General features: G+C 51.4%; 8 protein-coding genes across 8 annotated transcripts; 4 read left to right on the top strand and 4 right to left on the bottom strand.

The window, feature by feature from the left end:
* Positions 1–98: 98 nt before the first annotated feature.
* On the top strand, positions 99–2,419 carry PV06_04572 (uncharacterized protein). Its single transcript, XM_016405483.1, has 2 exons — positions 99–387; positions 448–2,419. The coding sequence occupies exons 1-2, from the start codon at positions 138–140 to the stop codon at positions 2,112–2,114; spliced, it is 1,917 nt and encodes a 638-aa protein (XP_016263689.1). The 5' UTR covers positions 99–137; the 3' UTR covers positions 2,115–2,419.
* Positions 2,302–3,819, bottom strand: PV06_04571 (uncharacterized protein). The gene has a single exon (XM_016405482.1). The coding sequence runs from the start codon at positions 3,616–3,618 to the stop codon at positions 2,392–2,394; it is 1,227 nt and encodes a 408-aa protein (XP_016263688.1). The 5' UTR covers positions 3,619–3,819; the 3' UTR covers positions 2,302–2,391.
* Positions 3,820–3,969: 150 nt separating this feature from the next.
* PV06_04570 (uncharacterized protein) lies at positions 3,970–6,197 on the top strand. Its single transcript, XM_016405481.1, has 2 exons — positions 3,970–4,521; positions 4,573–6,197. Exons 1-2 carry the CDS (start codon positions 4,378–4,380, stop codon positions 5,920–5,922), a joined length of 1,494 nt encoding a protein of 497 aa, XP_016263687.1. The 5' UTR covers positions 3,970–4,377; the 3' UTR covers positions 5,923–6,197.
* An 894-nt stretch (positions 6,198–7,091) lies between these two features.
* On the top strand, positions 7,092–9,599 carry PV06_04569 (uncharacterized protein). The gene is made up of 2 exons (XM_016405480.1): positions 7,092–8,703; positions 8,757–9,599. Exons 1-2 carry the CDS (start codon positions 7,891–7,893, stop codon positions 8,799–8,801), a joined length of 858 nt encoding a protein of 285 aa, XP_016263686.1. The 5' UTR covers positions 7,092–7,890; the 3' UTR covers positions 8,802–9,599.
* Positions 9,600–9,843: 244 nt separating this feature from the next.
* On the bottom strand, positions 9,844–12,009 carry PV06_04568 (uncharacterized protein). Its single transcript, XM_016405479.1, has 4 exons — positions 11,767–12,009; positions 11,549–11,709; positions 10,778–11,491; positions 9,844–10,726 (listed from the first exon to the last, which is right to left on the bottom strand). Exons 1-4 carry the CDS (start codon positions 11,846–11,848, stop codon positions 10,484–10,486), a joined length of 1,200 nt encoding a protein of 399 aa, XP_016263685.1. The 5' UTR covers positions 11,849–12,009; the 3' UTR covers positions 9,844–10,483.
* A 159-nt stretch (positions 12,010–12,168) lies between these two features.
* Positions 12,169–14,356, top strand: PV06_04567 (uncharacterized protein). Its single transcript, XM_016405478.1, has 2 exons — positions 12,169–12,435; positions 12,486–14,356. Exons 1-2 carry the CDS (start codon positions 12,309–12,311, stop codon positions 14,081–14,083), a joined length of 1,725 nt encoding a protein of 574 aa, XP_016263684.1. The 5' UTR covers positions 12,169–12,308; the 3' UTR covers positions 14,084–14,356.
* Positions 14,322–15,878, bottom strand: PV06_04566 (uncharacterized protein). Its single transcript, XM_016405477.1, has 3 exons — positions 15,241–15,878; positions 15,031–15,189; positions 14,322–14,953 (listed from the first exon to the last, which is right to left on the bottom strand). Exons 1-3 carry the CDS (start codon positions 15,781–15,783, stop codon positions 14,519–14,521), a joined length of 1,137 nt encoding a protein of 378 aa, XP_016263683.1. The 5' UTR covers positions 15,784–15,878; the 3' UTR covers positions 14,322–14,518.
* A 181-nt stretch (positions 15,879–16,059) lies between these two features.
* PV06_04565 (uncharacterized protein) lies at positions 16,060–18,693 on the bottom strand (the record flags this gene model as incomplete). The annotated part of the gene is made up of 5 exons (XM_016405476.1): positions 16,060–16,192; positions 16,242–16,351; positions 16,408–16,932; positions 17,041–17,352; positions 18,274–18,693. 5 exons carry the CDS (start codon positions 18,691–18,693, stop codon positions 16,060–16,062), a joined length of 1,500 nt encoding a protein of 499 aa, XP_016263682.1.
* Between the last annotated feature and the right edge of the window lie 183 nt (positions 18,694–18,876).

Raw genomic sequence — 18,876 nt, 5'->3', positions numbered from 1 at the left:
CGTGGTGCCTGAGCCCAAAAATTCCGGTGTTTATCCGGCTGCGATGATCTCATGAGGGCTACTCGTAATTTTTGGATTTTAAGCGTTTCTAAAGGCCAGTACTTTGTAGTCCCAACCATCAGACCAGAAACATAACAATGCCTCCGAGCGAGGAAGATATAGCCTGGTTTCGATCAACATTCCACCCCATACCGAAGCCTGCTCTCCCGGACGATACAATCGAATACTCCCTCTACATACTTTCGACTTCTGAATCAGAAAATGATTCTGAAACCCGGTTGCGGCTACGAGACGTCCAGAAACAGGCGACGGATTTGCAGCGAAAATATCTGAAGGACTACATATGGCAACGCCAAGGGTTCTCGTTGGAACTCAACAAAGAAGATGGTGAGGTCTGTAGTGTTTTCAAGAGGACAGACGGAAATGAATTAACACATTTGCACCCAGGACTGAGCGTTTTACGAGGTCGAACCGAATATGGCGATTCCGTCGAAGACGAATGGGTCGTGGTGTGGCTTTTGCGAGAATTGACACGCAAATCCAGCGACCTTTGGGTCAAAGTCACGGACAACGACGGCGAGTTCCTCCTCATCGAAGCATCGGGCACTCTACCCGCCTGGCTGGAACCGGAAGTCGCAGAAAATCGGGTCTGGATCAATGAAGGCCAGCTCAAGATCATAAAGCCTGCTGCAGCTGCGAGGTCGTCCCGGCGCACGGAGGAAAAGTTGACTCTGGGACAGGCCAGGGAAGTACTGTTGTGGGAACCGAAAAGGATCATGCACTCGACAACCATCGAGGAGGAGGCTTTCTTCCGTCTGCGGAATTATCCAGCTCAAATTTCCGGGAACATGCACCATGCCGTCGTCACGTTGCCACGGAAGATTGCTTTTCTACTTCACCAAAAGCCAGCGTACATCTCGCCAGCGGTCGAGGCGTTCTATCTCCGTGACCCGATCGCGCTCAAACCTCTGCAAAAGAAAGAGAACCAAGATAGTATGGTATTCTCGCCTAAGGATGCCGTGACTGTCAGCGTCAAGTTCCCACGGGTCGCTTATGCGCAGCTCAAGTCTCAGGACTTTGCCGCTCCCGCCGTGTTCAACGTGTTCATGCCGTCGAGGACGGAGTCCAAATCCTATACGCAGGCGGAGACGGGCATGAAGGTGACGTGTGGGTTTGAGATGTTGGTCACAGATAGCCAGTACCAGGATCGGCCCGCGGTGCGTGAGATGAAGATGTTGTTGGACGACCTGGACTCGGGAGACGAAAAGTTGCCTTCAGATGATGAGATCAAGCAATGGGATCGACGCGAGGACGACGAGAAGTGGCTCGACATCGATTTTGATGACCTGCAGAGAGAGCTGGACGGTGAGAAGGGGAAGAAAACTGGCTTTGGAGACAAGACCGCTCAGGAGAACCTGCAGCGTATCGTCAAGCAATTTGAGGACTTTCTCAACGACGATAAAACGGGTCCAGATGCCGGAGGGCTGTTTGGCGAGGACAGCGACGATGAAGATCTCAATGACTACGACGACGATGATGATGATGATGACGAGGGCGAGGACAAAGAAGCCAGCTTCGGCGAAGACGAGTTTACAAAGATCATGCAAGAAATGATGGGGATGCCACCCGAGGTCATGAAGGAAATCATGAGTGGGAAACTCGGGGCAGACGCTCGGGATCCCGCGGAGCGAGCCAAGCTGCGACGACCCGACGAGGTTGGCGGGCGCCGCGTGGAGGAGGTTGACGGTTCGGACGACGATGAAGAAGAAAACGACGGTGAAGATATGCAAGCGTTCATGAAACAGATGGAACGTGAATTGAGGGGGTCTGGAGCTCTGGAACTCGGGTCTTCCTCGCAGGCCAAGCAGCCTGCCATCAAGGCCGGCAACAAAGACATAAAGAAACCAAGCCAGGACGACGACGAGGCTGGTGAATTGTCTTCGGACGACGACATCGACAATGAGATTGATATCGACCTGGCAAGGAATCTGTTGGAGAGTCTGAGAGCACAAAGTGGAACGGCCGGTCCTGGGTCCAATCTGATGAGTATGATGGGATTTGACCAGCTTGATGATAATGAGGATGAGGTTGTAGCCGGCCCCAGCAAACGATAAGAGGTCCCCCATGAATTCACAACAATACGAGTTGGTACTTTATGTATGCAAGCCATCAATGAGTTTTTGAGAAATAAAAGAGACAGGCAAAGCGAATGGAAATTTGTCACGTGCAGTTGCTATATGGAAGCACTGAGACTTTTTTCACATGGCGTTTCGAGGCTGGTCCAGGAAGGAGAAGCAAAATATTATTAGGTGAATGTTCATCGTGTCCATCCCAAGGTTAAACGCAAAATGGAGTTATCTGAAAACTGCGACAGGAAATATACCTAGGTAGTCAGTATCCATCCCGGCCTTTCACAACACCATAGGCACCACCTTTTTTGCCAAACATCTCTCTCACGTCGGCCACAATGTCCGCGGGACGTTCCCACGCGGCGAAATGCCCACCCGAGGCATGCTCTTTCTCGAAGACGCTGGTCCCCAACGTCCTCGTCCACGTACTCGGCAGCACGTGAAGGTCGCGGGGGAAATGGCTGTACCCGATCTTCACGCCCGGTAACCACTCCCGCAGCTGGTCCCGCGTGAAACGTTTGCCCCAGGGCCCCGAACGGTCCATCTCGTAGTATATTCTGCAGCTCGCGGCCGGCCCAGCGGTGCTGAACCAATATATCGACAGCCACGTGCAAACTTCCTCGTCCGTCCAGGGGTAATCATCGGTCCAGTCGTGCAGTTTCTCATAGATCCATGCGAGGAGGGCGACAGGACTGTCGGTCAGGGCGTAGCCCACAGTTTGTGGCTTCGTGGATTGCAAAAGGTTGTACCCAAATCCCTCTTTGTCAAACCACCGGGTACGGGAGATACCTTGTTTCTCGCGGTCCGAGAGTGGCTTGAGTGCCGCTTCGGCGGCAAGAATAGGGTTCTTCAACAATGCGGGCGCTGCACCGACATCCATGTTGAAGTGGGTAGCTTTACAATGTCGAGGGTACAATTTCGAGATTGTGCGCGTCACGTACCAACCCCAGTCGCCTCCCTGGGTGACATACTCGTTGTAACCCAAGCGGAGCATGAGTTTGTGCATGGTTTCGGCGTATTGTTCCTGTGAGAAGCCCCTTTTCTTGGAGCCTTCAGAAAACCCATAATGTGGCAGAGAAGGGGCAACGACGTCGAAGGAGACATGCTCGTCTGAAGATGAGGTAAGTTCATCGATGATTTTTGTGGCTTCGAGAAAGTTTCCCGGCCAGCCGTGGACAAAGAGTAGAGGGACGGCGCCTCTGCGGTCGGATTTCTTGTGGAGGAAATGTATCCTTAGACTTTCATAGCCATCAACCTTGATCGACGTGATGAAATGAGGTAGCTTGTTCAGGTTTTGCTCGGCTTTTCGCCAGTTGAAAGTGTGACGCCAGTAACTCGTAAGTCGCTGGACATCAGTCAGTGGTACGCCTAGATCCCACCCCGCTTGGTCAAGTTCGTCTGGATATCTCGCGAGGTCAAGTCTATTGTTCAGATCACGCAGCTGCGATTCCGGTACGGAGATTGTGTATTGCTCAATAGTCGATGACATGATAGAGACGGGCAGAATCAGTGTAGAAATAGGAGCTCCTTGAGTTTGACTCTAGATCTGCAGACTTACCTTCTGAGGCTTGCTTCCTTTATACCTGTCGAAGTCTCGACTATACAATGAACCTATACGCGCAGGCCGGCCTTATAGGTTCGAGGTCTACTTGGCATTGTATCGTTTAGATCCTGGGTGCAATCGTTAGAAGTATGTCAAGCTGGAGGCTTTAGTCAGCCTGGAGAAGCGCGCGAAGTGAGGATGACGTCGTTTATCGGCAGACATGGCCCGCTCTCGTAGCATTTGGTGAATGAATACGACGACGCATTAAGGTGTTTCTATGGTGGCCATCAGCGGAACCTGGGGCTTTGATTTTAACAATTCATGCTACTCGAGGGAGTTCTGAGAAAACCAAAGGCCAATATTGCTACAATACTTGGAATCTATCAAAATGCAGGACAAGTCACTCCCGGACATGACCCCGGCATACCTTCCCTAGACATTGGGTGATTTGAGTGACGCCTGCCCGCGATCTTGTCCTCGACTTTCTGTGTCCATGTCCAACACGATGAAAGGCAAACGGCTTCACCTTGCTAGCGCAGTCTGGGTCTCATGCATTTTCAGCAGAGATTGCTCGGCCTCCACGGTCCAGGTCTCTGAGCACTCGTTCAATCTTGATACTGGTTGACTCAACTCGTTGCCCCTCCATACGAGACTGAACGCTTACTTACACTCATCCCATTCTTTGTATGTGCTTCTTGCTACACAATGTCGGGGCCCAGAGGATCATCAGCTTCTCCGAGGCCTCCGAGGAGCGTCCAACAGATAACGAAAGCTGCCCAAGAATACGAGTATGATGCCCAAATACCCTTACGCATCTGGCTACGGTCAGCCAAGGCAATGCTTAAACAGGTACGTTCTTACCTTTGATTGTGCATTGCAGACACTGATACCAAGGTACAGGCAGACACATACATGAGAGAAGGTGATGAAGAGACGACTTACCTGTTGCTCTTCCGGTATGCACACCTGATTCTCTCCCAACTCCCCCAACACCTGCAGTATCGAGATAAGACAGCAACTCATCTTCAAGAGCTGATGCAGGAAGCGGAAAAGGAAGTCAATGACGTGTTGAAGATGCTTGATCTTATGAAGCCCCGGATAAATGAGAGATATAATCGCTATGTCAAGGTTGCCAAAGAAAGAGAGGCAAGGAGGATGGTACAAGCACAACAATATCAAGCTGCATCTGGTCCCGCTGCTGCCAGTCAGCGCCCACAACCTCTGCAAGCGCATGAGAACAAGGAATTTGCGGTCAGGTTAGCTCAAAAAGAAATCTCGAGAAGGGCAGCATACCGACAGAATACCTCGGCATTGGGCCGTGAAAGTGAAGACTTGTCTACGAGACTGCAGGAACTACGTGCTCGAGTCGATGGACGGCAATTTCACTCTATAGACCCGGGTACTCGACCCCATCCGTCTGCAGACTCAGGTCTGCATTATCACTATCCCAGCATACCTTCACAGCATGTGCAGCCAATCACGAGTCCCCCTTCGATACCTCCTTCTCAACAAAGTTATAGACGAGAAATCCCGTTGTCACCACCGGTCGTACCCCCAAAACCACGGAGTGAGACATCTGCACCGCCGCCCCGTCCGGAGAAAATTTCCACAGAAGCTGAGGTGGATTCACGAGCAGCTACACCAGAGCCGACTCGTGTATTCGCTCCGGCAGCGTACCTCGAGAACGGGGAGCCTTTGCGCACTGTGTTTCTGCCGCCAGAGTTGCGCACCACGTTTCTGAGAATTGCTCACAAGAACACACTGGCCAATCTGGAAACTTGCGGCTTTCTTGCGGGCACGCTTATAGCCAATGCGTTCTTCATCAGTCGACTTATCATCCCTTCACAAACGGCCACATCAGACACGTGTGAGATGACGAATGAATCGCAGCTTTTCGACTATGTCGATTCGGAAGATCTTATGGTCTTAGGATGGATACACACACACCCAACCCAGACATGCTTCATGAGCAGTCGAGATCTGCACACCCATTCCGGATATCAGACGATGCTAGCCGAAAGTATTGCGATTGTCTGTGCTCCCAGCAAAGGTGATGTTACCCACGGCGGCGACTGGGGAGCGTTTCGATTGACTGATCCGCCCGGGAAGAAAACGATTCTTAACTGCGATCAACCCGGGATCTTTCACCCTCATGCCGTTGAGAACATTTACACCGACGCGCTTCGTCCTGGACACGTGGTCGAGGCGAAAGGTATGCAGTTTGAAGTCGTGGATCTCAGAGACAGGTAACATCGAGACTCTACGGAGCATGGGATTGGCAATTCGCAACGACATCCATATATGGATGGGTAGTCAGACACTATTAAATAATGTCTCAATACGACGTCGTAATCGACAAACTTATACAAGGCTTCGTGTGCAAGGCCACCAGCACCAGCAGAAGGGAATGGGCACCGCATAGCCAAGCTTCAATAATCTTATTACTGGCCTGATAGTTTCAATTGTCAGCCAATCTTTCTTTGTGTTCACTTTATGCTCAAGTCCGTTCTTGAAATAGCTTTGGCCTCTTCAATTTCGGCGTGGTGGAAATCCCATGGTCCCATGTCTGGTAACTTCGGAAAATGGCTTGCACATGTTTTGATGTTAGCGGTCTCGCGGAAGCATGCGGCTCGCCAGCATGATAAGCCCAGGCCTTATTGAGGACACGGGCAATTGTAATGTCTTCGGCAAAAAGAGACGCGTTAACATCCGAATGCCCTTGACGAGCTGATGAGCTGATGACAGGTCGGAGACAGCGGTTTGAACATCTGAAGCAGCCGTGGCGCCGGTAGTCGACACTCATTGGAGACTTGCGGGGCGCCAATGCACGATTGGGACCCAACTTGCCAGAAAAGAGCAAATCAGACGGACGGCGCGAGCCATCAAACGCTTGACCGTGCTGCCAACGCAGGAACGAGCAATGATGCCTCGGGAAGGAGGTTGATCCTGGGGGACTTGAGGCAGGAGACACTGTCAAACACGGTCATCTGGTGTACTCCGTACAGTACGAGTAGATCAAAGACTAAAGAGTTGGAAGATGGCGTTGCCTGCCTCTCTCTCTCTCTCTCTCTCCCCCTGCTCCTCTGACCATGTGCCTCGACCGGGGTACAAAGTTGTCCCGAGGCTGGATTCGTCAAATCTGCTCAGTTCAATATCGGCAGGTAAGCACAAGCAAACACGTCAGCGTGCGAACAATAAAGGCAGATTGCAAAGAGGCGTGGTGGTGGGTTTTGCCTGGAAGGGTGGGACGCTGAGGATCCAGGACGCTTCCAGGTACAAAGCGTGTTCCTGGCTAAAGGTTCTTGGGCTGGTCGTCCCTTGCTGTATTGGGACTAGCCTGGACACCTTGCAATTTCCGAGCCCTGTGAGTGTTTCTGCTCTCCAAATTCGTTCTACTGGCATTTCTCGCCCTCACCACCGTGTGTGTGTGTATCCCCTGCCCCAGTGCTCATTTTTCCTCCGCTCCCTTGTCCTTGCATTCATCCACTGGGCTTGTGAGACGCCCCTCCCAAACGACTGCGCCCTTCATTGTGATTCGGTGGCTCGATCCCTCAGGGGCCCGCTTCTGTCTTTCCAAGTGGTCAGTGTCCACTGCTACGTACTCCCTGCGCCCGTCAACTCGACTCTTCGTCTTTCTCTCAACCCAAACACGATCACATTCCTTTCGACCAGCATCACACTCGACGAATTCGACCACATCGCCATCGAGGCAACAACATCAATACGACTGGATTTCCAAGGCTGCAACGTCTCATATTTCCAGCTTCACGCACTCGCTTACCTGCATTGCCGATTCCGTTGATCTCAGGGGTCTTTGTGTCAAGTCTGAAACACCTCGCATTCTTGGAAGGAGAACGGCCTCGATTCTTCCAACCTCGCTCTTTGCAATCGTCATTGAATACCGCAACACTATCGAACAGAAAACAACAGTCGAGAGTTGAAAATACATCGCAGAAGCAGCGCTGGTCGCTGCTAGAGAATTGACAAAGAGCTCGACAACCCGCGCCCATCGTGGAAGGTTGCACTTGTGTGCAGTCTGCCTGTTCTTGCATATCACCGACTTTTGGATTGCTACCACCAACCTCGATCCTTCTTTGGCCAAAATCATCGAGTCTGAGCAACTATTGTACGGGGAAGAAATCTTGTGTCGATATTTCGAATATACTCCCGACTTTTGGTATAACCCAATTATCATTACAACAAAGTAAACCTACAAGAATGACGCGATCACTACTTCGAGCTGTCGTGCTGACTTCGGCACTTGCGCTCTTCGCAACCCCTTCCACAGCACAGTCCTCCCCCACGTCGACAGAAGCCGCCGGGGCTATCCAAACATTAGACTGCTATCAGCTTCATAACCCTACTTTCCTCCAGGATCAAGGTGCCAATACCTTCCAGTCTTCTGGGTATTGTCAGGGAGTATGTGCGGGCCTCAACAAACCCGTTATGGCCACCACAGGTGGCACAAATTGCTTCTGTGGCGATGAACTGCCTCCTCCGAGTGCGAAAGTAGACGGTGACAACTGCAATGCTCCTTGCAAAGGATACAATCAGCAAACTTGTGGCGGCATTGGTGGCTATTTCCAGCTCTATCTCTCTGGCTTGACTGGTAATGTCGAGATAGCGCCAGATCCTAGCTCCTCTGCATCGGCCAGCCTGACTGCAACCAAGTCTACCGCTCCAGTTGTCACCATGACAGTGCCACCTACAAGTGCTCTACCTGCAAGCTCCACCAGCTCCGCCGCTAAGGCTGGAAAGTCTTCGAGCCCCAGCAAAGTTGGTATTGCTGTTGGGGTGGTGGTAGGTGTGATCGCTTTGGCCGGCATCATCGGCGCAGTGGTGCTATTTATGAAGCGAAGGAGGAACCGCGAGATCGAAGAGGAACACCGTCGCAACGCTGCCATTGGCTCTGCAAAATCTGACAAATCGTCTGTCACTGACCAGCGGCTGGACCCATCCATCTACTCACATCGTCGTCAAAGCATTGGCAGTATCGCTGATGAGCGAGACTTTTCCCGGAGGATACTACAGGTATGTGACACGCCTCGTCTCGTTCGTGCTTGCCTTCTAACGTTCTCTGATAGGTACGGAATCCTGATCGAGACTCGAGAACATCCAACTTGGCATAAAGTCCGCGTCATCCTGGGAAGACTGTTCGGTCTGCCAGATTCGATCACGATCTCTGCCACGAATTTTCTGTCTGGAACTTTGTGTCATCACATACTCTCACGACTTTGAAGTTGCGATTAGCCATCTCCGCCGTTGAACAATATATACAATACAGCTTTGCTTTTCTCCATTTCAGCATTACAATCGAAATGATGACTGTCCTTTCCCAACCGCTACATTCCTTTATAAGTTATCACGGTGTTATTAGACCAGCACACTCACGCTCCTTTCTAGTTGTGGTTGAAGCATAGCTTGGCGTTGGTGGTTCAGGTGAATGTTTGAGTGACTTGGTTGTTTATCCCTTGAACCAGAGACTTGGAGCAGAAGGCAACTTGGTCAAAGAAGAAAAAGAAGAAGAAGAATCAGAAGCAGATCGTCGTCAAAGACATGAGAATCTTGACTCGTTATACCTCAGATATTTTGTGTCTTGTGTGGCTTGGAAGGAGGAGAGGATGAGGATTTTGAGGTATATCACAGAACATTCTGGCGACCTTATCTTAATTAATTAATCCGCCGATATTGGCCAATGTCGTTTGGGTTATCGTCTTACGGGACGGACAAAGCTTGGAAAGATTCTTGCAACGAGCAAGGGCAATGTAAAGGATAGGCAAAGGACGTGTGCGACTTTGTACTTCTATCTGAGGCCACGATGAGTTGGACGAGAGTTGGACATGACGAGTCATGTGTCGAGCAATCTTTTGTTGCTAGGTTAGATATTTTCTCCTGTACTACTACTATAACTACTACGATCTAAAAAACCGTTTGCTCTCTTGCCGCTTACGTGTTTTTCTTGGTCGTTTTCTCTTCCATGTCGGCTCGAGACACATTCTGTACTCCGTACGTGCCTTGGATATTTGAAATAGTTTGCCTCGCCTTTACCCCGTTTTACTCCGCCTACTCCGTACCCGTATGAGAGTATCACGTACCTCGAGACTCGTCGCTGCGAAACACACTTTTTGCCTAGGAACGTCGAGCGAGTTATGGGTTTCCCCCATTGCCACGGACGACGTTTTGAGGCGCCATCCCCGTCAAACTTATTTGATGATTGATAATGGATTCGACGTGGCCTTCGAGGCCCCGGGCCCCTTTTTTCTCTTGCGACGCGTGTTGATATCAACCTCCCTCACTGCTGAATCCACTGGGAAATTTGAGCGTGGACACATATCATTGTGTACTACGGTATACAAAAGGAAGGCAGACTCGAAACTGATGGTGTCACTTGGCTATTCCATAAAGTGACTGTATTTGTTGTACTAGTACCTTGACGAGTATCAAGTGTCGAAAACAAAATCTTTGTCAGTCTCGGATTTCTGAATTTCGTCGCTCACGCCGTCGAGTAAATGCTGTCACAGACTCTCAAACAGCTCTTTTCATAACCCTCGTGTCTCTCTGCTTGTTAAGATATGAAATTTGTATGTCTCGCCACAAGTCTTGGAATCGTTGTATTTGGGTGTCGTCACATTTCGCTCTCTCTTTCTCTCTTTTCCGTCCACCATGAAAGGAGTGCTTTGCTCCCAGCTATTGGTGGACCTCCTCGTAGCCAACCACAAAATCCTCTGTCTCTCAAATCAGGTCATGTCGATTTCCGCGTAGCTTCGTCGTCACTTCGTTAGTTCGCAGGGCATGTATGGTCCGCTGCTCTTTAGCTTGTATCTGCATTGCTTCCATCACTGGGAAGGCCTACGGCTCGGAGGATGTCACTCAAACCCCAGCCTGGTCCTCCCGGCACGATTTCTCGCCAAGTTTCTTCTGGTATGATATTTTCTGCCGGTAGTACAGACCAATTCGGGCTGGGCTCGTTTCTCAACCATTTGAAGTCGTCTACCTGATCCCATTGATTCACTGACGGGTGAGACGTGCCTTGTGAGGCCTTGACGAGATCAGCCTGCGTCATGGTCAATACTATATCTAGAGAGCATGGGAATGGCGACCTTACATGAAACTTGGGCAACGGGGTGAAGCGGATACCGCTGCAGTCCTCGATGATAGGTCTGCTAGTACAGTAGAGGTAGACGTCGACATTGTGGCACTCATGCATGCGGAATTGGCGACACCCAAGGACCAAGATGCTGTCCTTGACGCCAGTGATGTGTGCTGGACCGGAAACAGAGCCACATAGAAGGAGAGACGTGTTGATCGAGGTGATGGTGATGCTGGCAAAGGGAGCAGTGGCGGTGGTAGGGACGGAGAGATCGAGAACGCAGTTGGTGAGCTTTGATAGGGAACATGGCGTTTGAGAGTTTAACGACGATGAAGGCAAGATGATGTGCGTATGCGTTTGGTTCGTGATGGACGTCGAGGTTGCGGTCGTGGAGAGAGAAGGCCTCTCTTGGGCACCGTCTGTCTTTGTCTCCGTATCGCTATATGTCTGTCCCTTGTTCTCCGCAGAATTGTCTGTGTCTTGGCCGTCGTCTGCTCTTTCGTTCTGAGGGGTGGTGTTATAGGCAGGAGTATTGGCAAAGGATGAGTTCGTCTCGGAGTCTGGGGCGAGGGACCCTGGAACGCCGCGACGTTTCTCTGCTGCAATCTCGGCAGCATCGCTCAGGGACAAGGCCGAAGGACTCTTGTGGGCCGTCTTGAACGAGAACTTGGGTTTAGGAGCGAATGCTTTGCGAGTCTCGTCGAGTCTCTCCTGTAGAGCTTTGATCGCCTGCACCAGGCGGATCAGTCACCGATCCGACTCCGGCAGACTCGGGTGAAGTCATACCTCCGCATATGTTCTTTGATCGTAGGCAGGAATGTTACCTGAGGCGTCTTTGACCTCGTTGGAAAGTCGGGTTATGCCCGCTAAGCAGTGGTCTGCCGCATCTGCTCGCTCGCCACCTGTTACGGCTGTGTCTGCCAATCGACTCATCTGATCTTGAAGAGCTGAGTGGAGAGGAGGATAAGCAGAGACCTCGAACCGAGGGGGGAGAAGAGGCATACCTGTAATTTCTTGCTGGAAGTAATGAAAGAAGCGCTGCTGAGAGTTGAGCTCGACCCCCGAAGGCTGCCCTGGAGTCGCCATGTTGGGGGTCACTATGAAGGGGGATTGAAGTTCAGTTTTGGAGCAGTTTGCGGGGACGAAAGGTATATGTAGGAAATTGAAGTGCGTGTGTGAGAGAGAAATAGAGATTCAATGAGGTCTACAGAGGGACTTCCTCGTTTATAATAAGGAAGTTGAAGGAGGGCACGCGAGCCTCGCCTGTAACCATGACGAGGGTGTCCTCGAAAGTTGATTGAATACACTGTACCAACCACACTCTGCGGGGTTGATGCGACACTCTCCAAGCGATCGACAAGGCTCTGGCAGCCTTCAACTTTGGCCGACCCGGCTGGCGAGGCTCCCAACTTTAGACGCTATTTGTTGACATTTCTCGCTGCGAGCGATACCTTCGCAAACTCTCTGCAAGATCGAAGACTGACTCTGATGCTCTCTTTCCAAGTCAACAACGGGAATCCTCGGTATTACCTACACTCACCTGCGCATGAACAGACGACACCTCCTTCGACACATTCCACGGGGCGCCAAAACATTTGTTCGACACCTAGCAGCCCCTACCGGCCCACGGAAAAGGACTACGCGAATTGATATTGTCAATCCGGAGTTATGTGGTGAGTCCCTCTCTACATCTTTTCCGTTCATTGCTAAATTTGTCTTCAAGATACGGTACTCACTCGCCTTCGGGCTACCCTGCCTGGACCTGGATCCTGCGACCTCATTGACATAAACCCGGGAAAGGGTCTATGGTCACAAAAGCTCCACGACCTGCTACAACCACGACGGCATGTTCTGGTTGAACCTAACTTTGCGAATTACGCCGTCTCCCTCGAGCCTCTCTTGACTGAAAATGACTCGACGTATCGACGCGCAGCCGTACTTGAAGACGCATTCAATCCAAACAACGGGCTCTTGTCTGAGTATCCTACCGGAAATGCTCTGCATCCCAACCCTGCACTGTTATTGACGGTCAATCTCTCCGGAGCACAGTTCAAAACAAATCTATACAAGGGTTCACCTGCCCGGAAGTTTTTCTCCGACCTCTATATGTCGCTGTGGAGGATACGAACGGACATTCATCGTTACGGTTTGGTTCGCGTACTGGCATGGGTCCCGGACGAAGAGAAGGATGCTTATATCCCGCGCACTGTGGGAGTACGGCGAGCACAGGCTGTCATGCTGGAAGCAAGCCACAAGATACAAGAGCTCGTGGGCGGTCCTGCGAACGACCGACCCACCTTCTTCCAGAAATGGCGAGAAATGGAGGTGCAAGATCGAGCTCGTGTCAAAGCTATGGAGAACGGGGTCGATCTTCGGGTTCCAGATCACAGAAGGGATCAATTGTCGCCAACTTACCTCCTGGGCGTTTTCCCCAGCCCAAAAAACATCCGAACGGGAGGCTTCATCTCGGATGCGGCATGGGTCACACGCTTCTTGGAACTGGACGATCATTTGCGGGAAGTGCATCCAGCGTGGCACAAGAAGGCTTCCATCGACAATCTTTTGAAACTTCGTATCATCAATTCCGAGCAAGAGGAGTGGCAGAGCTTGCTCAAGGTCGCGTTGACTCAGCACAAGACACATATGAGGGCTGTCGAACTTGTCAAAGAGCAAAGACGTATTGACAAGGAATGGAGGGACCTCGCCGCGGCAAAGGCGAACTCACGAGATGCGCAACAACAACCAACCGAGAAGGAGTTCGAACTCCGAAATCGTTCCGAAAACCTGAGTGCTAGCATCTCGAGATTGAGCAGAACGAACAGACTCTTCGCCGAGAAGGCCATTGACGATTACCGAGCACTGGACCTGAACCCTCCGGTCATGTCGTGGAACCAACGTGAAGCAGAGCCCATTCTCGTGCACGACGAGGATTTCCTGCCAAAAACAAAACACCTGGCCTTGCTGGACGTCACGCCGCGGGTGGACTTTCTCCGGAAAATCAGTACCCACGACACCATGGTCTACTTTGGCTACGTGGAGAGGAATCTCTGGCTCAGCTGGTCCAGGACCGTCTACGATGCCTTGAGGACGCTCGTCCACGAGGGCGTCGATGATTTCATCGAGACGATCCCTGGGATCCACGACCCGACCAAGGGTGGGTGTTACAACCTGTCCGCCATCAGGGTGCGGTCTCTCCCCGCAGGGTTGGTGGTCGAGATTGCCCTGGCGTACGAACGGTGGCCTTTCCGCCGGAGTCTCGTCGACATCTTGATGTCGGGCGAGGACCCGCAAGCTGCTTACAGCCTCTCCGACGATGATTGATGGTCCCCGGTTCATCAAGTTGCAAAAATTAGAATTGTGTATATAGCTACTGCTCTGTACAAAGTGGCGTAATGTGCTATAGTTCGCTTTGTGTTTTTTCTTAGCACTGGCTTCTTCAAGAAGATATGTCCGGATTCTTAAGACGTAGGCTGGCTTTTTGCGTCTGCTGGATAAAACACTAAAGGGAAGATGACTGGAAGATCTACCATCATACAACACTTTACGGTCTCGATGTTTTGGGTTCAAGTTGCAGTCCATTTTTATATAAATCTGTCTTCAAGGAACCTTCATGGTTAACCTTCTGAAGGGCCATATATGTATGTATGTACAAAATCCAGGCCTTTTTCGGGTCGTCTGCTTCCCCGGCGAGCCCCCATGACGAACCTCTTTTGGAACGACAAAAAAAAGGGATCAAAAACCATACCAAAAGATCCTCTACTGATCATCAATGACGTGCAGGTACTTCTTCGCCTGCTGCTTCTCCCGTGCCGTGGCCGGCGGCAGGTCATAGTAGCTACTGCTCCGGTAATCTTGCAGGTATTGATACGTCAGGTCCCTGAGCTCGGCCGGTTCCATGTTGAGGTCTCTGAACGTCTTCGCGCTGCGGTCGATGACCTGGTCCAGACACTCTTGCTCCATCTGGTCGGCGCCCAGGATCGGCCACCAGATCACCTTGTTCAGGTAGTGCAGCACGGGCTTGAGCAGCCACTTCGGCAGGTTGATGTGTCGGCGCTGCTTGATGATTTCTCGATCCACGATCTCGGCGATCTCGGCCATGCTGTAGTTCGTGGGACCGTAGAGCTCGAACGTCTCTCCGGCGGTGGTGTCGTCGTAGCCGATGCGCTCGAGAGCCTCGCCAACGTCAATGGCCTGGATTTTACGGGTTAGCCAGAGGGGAAAACGTTTGTTTGGTCGAAGGGGGGCATTGGGGACAACAAAGGACGTACATGGACAGGCCAGAAGCGTTCTTGCATGTTGTTCACAGTCAACAAATTGGTGACACCGGCTAGACGATGGAGCAGGTTGTCTTCGAAGCCGAAGCAGGGCGCGGGACGGACGATGGTGGTTTCGGGGAATAGCTGGCGTGCCACTTGTTCACCTTGGGCCTGTACTGCAGTCAGCCTCTCTGGTCGGTGCTTATGTCGGACATGCCTTACCTTGGCTCTGAAGAAATCCGAGGGGGAGTTGGGGTCCGCGTTGAATGAGGAGAGATGAATGAACCGATCGACGTCGTACTTTGCACACGCCTCCGCGATTCTCTCAACGCCCTCGACGTTGACGTCGAAAAGGCTGAAGTTCTTGGTGGGATAGTTCTTGCCAATCAGGTTAAAGACCATGTCCGAATGTCTCACGGCTTCCTCAATGGACTGCGTGTTTCTCAGGTCGAATTCAATGAAGCTGACCCGACCAAGGTCGCCTGTGACTTTGAGATGTCGCTTGCCCATGTCATCACGGTACGGTACGACGACTTGGTTTCCTCTTCTTGCTAGCCTATTGACGATGTATCTGCCAAGGAATCCATTTGCTCCAAAAACGGTCGCTGTGTGTCCTCCTAACGATGACCTTCCGCCCTGTGTTCTTAAAATGGGTTTGCCCGTCCGGGTGATCGCGACATCTTGGAGGTTTCGTCGCTGAATGGGTTTCGGTAGGGACGTTCGAGCTGCGCGCAGCGCAAGGGTGGTTGGTTGACAGGCCTGCATTTTGAGTGCAGTACCCGTACACCAGTCCACACGATTGGGGATGGCGTTCAAGTAAAGAGGGATGCGCTACGTTGCTGTAGGAGCTGTTACAAGATCAATTGACTCGACGACATGGGAGAGCTCAGAGGTTCCGAGCAGGACTTGGCATCCAAATCGAGATCACGTGCTTGGACCATTTGCTAAAGGGGAGGTCGTCTAGCTTACTACTTTGTAAGTTGAAGGACTTGAGCACTGCCGATACTATCCCGGTGTTCTATCTGCTAACCAACACCGTGCTTAGGACGAATCATGTACTTGAGAAATGGATGCAAAAATCGTTACATATGGCCAATTAACGCTGCAGCCGAACGTCTGAAGAGCAACAATATAATCACGCATGTCGTGGATGAGTCCGTCGCGCATTTCTGGGCTGAAAAGGAATTTGAGCAAAGGTAGAGTTTAGGAGGACCTGAACTTACAAGATGGGCAAGTCGACTCCTGGGTGATGGGGGACTAGTCTCTGAAGCGGTGTTGGCCTCATCGCCTCAGGAAGCAAGGCATAAGTTTCTTCGGACGGTGCGATAGCCCACTGGTGTTGATTAGCTCATTCTCGTTCCCGAGTAACTGAGTGATGGCATTGCTGACCCGCATGAACCGCGAATACGTGAAGACACATGCCAGCGACACATAAATGTCCAAGTCCTTAAGGAGACTCATATACTGGCAAGCCCATGTATTTGGTGTGTGACGGTCTTCAAGTTTGCAGCCACCAAAAAACACGCTCAAGTCAACCTGAGGACTGCCTAATACAACTTCGGCAGAGTGTCCTTCTGCTAAACGTCGGCGTCCATAGTCTCGAAAGTCGGTATACACGGCCGCAAGAGGACATCTTTCCTCCTCAAACAGGGCTGGTTGGATCAAGTACTGGGGAACATGTAAGTTCAAGGGCAAGTGGCTTGCAGTAGGATGATGGAGTTGTTGGGCGACTTCACCTGAAGGCTGTCCGAAGATGCCTACTGACTTTACAGCAGGAATGTCGTGGTGCTTGGAACCTAAGATCCGATATTGATCACGAGGGTCAAAATCAACGGGACTCGGTGTGGTCGTCCTTGACAGTCCTGCAAGATCAAATTGTCCACTGCTCGCACCGCTGTCGAATCCCAAAATATTCTGGAGACCTGTATCAGTCGCTGCTGTGTCATGTTCCAACGGCGACAAACGATGCCGCCGAATCAACACTTCACTCTGGATCCAACCATGACTTGCTTCTCGACTTACCTCCCACGACTGAGATGAAGGCCAGGAACGAATCTCTTCAACCTGATCGAGAGAGTCGCCGGGATCTTCCATTATTCTGAAGCCCAGTCGTTGAGAGAGGGTTTGAATGTGTACATCATCCTTCAGCCGATTTCGAATGTGATCATCGCCGTCGCGGATGAGGTCAAAGAGGCGGTTCAGGAGCTCTTTCTGAAGCGCAGACTCGGTATGCGCTCGTTCTAGGTGGATCTTACGTCGTTTGTCGAGAGACACGCCGTAGACGCACTCGAGGCCAGCGCGACTACAAGCGCGGCAAGGGCAACCGCCCGAGCACTATAATCCGCTTTAGCGATGCATTCCCAGTACTCGACAGGCCAAATACTGCAACTTGGACTTGCGCGCCTTACACTTCAGGCAGGCTGCTGAAATGTGCTGTCGAGAAGAGCCGTGAGTAGTGGACGGATTGAAGACGGAAGAGGAATGCGGCATGTTAGCGCGAGGATGAAGGAAGCCAGGTCAGTTGAGATATCTAGCAGCAGTTTGTATGTGCTCGGACTTCCAGGGGACTGAAGTATATCCGATAAGCTGGGAAGCCCACGGGATATGTGCGTAGATGAAGGGACAAGAGGCTTCCGTCTGCATCAATTTCGAAGTGCTATGGCTCCATTTTGATGCTGTCCAACCCATCGAAACCCCGTGTTCTCATGTTGTTGCCACCATCAAACTGCGGAGTGTCTGGTCGCTCTAAAAAGCGTTGCTGGCCAGGAACTGGCCGCTTGTACGCGAGTGGCCGAGCGTATGGTGCCCTTGGCCTAGCTAGTTTGTATACACATCGATTGGCTGTTGTCTACCTAATTTATGCCAGTTTAAGCAACGCATATGGATTTTGACTGACCCTAGAACGCGGGCTGCTCATAAACCGCTGCCAATGGGGCCTAGGAGGGCCGAATTAATTGGTACAGCTCACTTCCTCACTTCTGCTTGTATACCTGCAGTATTACAGCATGGTCCAACTCGCCGGCTCAAGAGCCCTTTGAAACGCCCTTGGTCGTCCTACGTACCTGGTCGTCAGCACAATCATGACGTCAGCCCTGAGTTCCGTTCTCATGCTTCATCCTATTCGCATTGTTGACAACCTAGGTCACCTGCGCCTCTATTCAATCGACTTCAGTCGATGTGTCAATGACTGGCTGGGGAAAACCCTCGATGCTGCAGTTTATCCTCGTCATACTGGTCCATGAATTCTCTACAGACGAAGCACGATCCATCCGTGTCTCTCGCAATTCGATTGAGCCGACTGGCCAACATCTGGACGGTGACATCCAACAAATTGACAGCAGGGGCATTCTGATGCGTTGAAAGCTCCGGCAAGTGTTCTGTCACGACAGAGTCGGGATGGATGCTCTGGAGGGGTAGAGCATAAACGGTAAAGGTTTTGGAAATGCTGGTGATTCGAAAGACGGTATACCCCCTCCCAGGTGGTGTATCGGTGGCAGTGTGATGATGAGAGCAAAGGGCTTCTTTGGCGTCGGTCAGTTGAACCGCCAAGGGAGATTCATCAAAGTCCCATTGGAGGTTCTTTTGTTCCAGCAAAGCACTGACCGACTCGCCTGGCCTTGAATGTAAGCCTACCAACCTGCTGTCATCGATATCAAGAAATAGAGGAAACGGCATTGTCGGTGGTCGCCGGTTCGGAAGCGGCTGCACATGCACTCCGGGCAAAGCTCACGAGGGCAACAAGTATATACTGAACCGATCTCCCCCAGATCATTACTGAATTACAGAGTGTACATCGACGACTCCCATACTCAATCGTCTCTACTGTGAACACACTGAAGGCTCGAGGTGCCTGTTGTA

This window comes from Exophiala oligosperma (assembly GCF_000835515.1).
Source record: "Exophiala oligosperma strain CBS 72588 unplaced genomic scaffold supercont1.4, whole genome shotgun sequence".
Taxonomy (NCBI): Eukaryota; Fungi; Ascomycota; class Eurotiomycetes; order Chaetothyriales; family Herpotrichiellaceae; genus Exophiala; species Exophiala oligosperma.
Note: the sequence above shows the minus strand (reverse complement) of the source record. Positions and strands in the feature narration are given on the sequence as shown.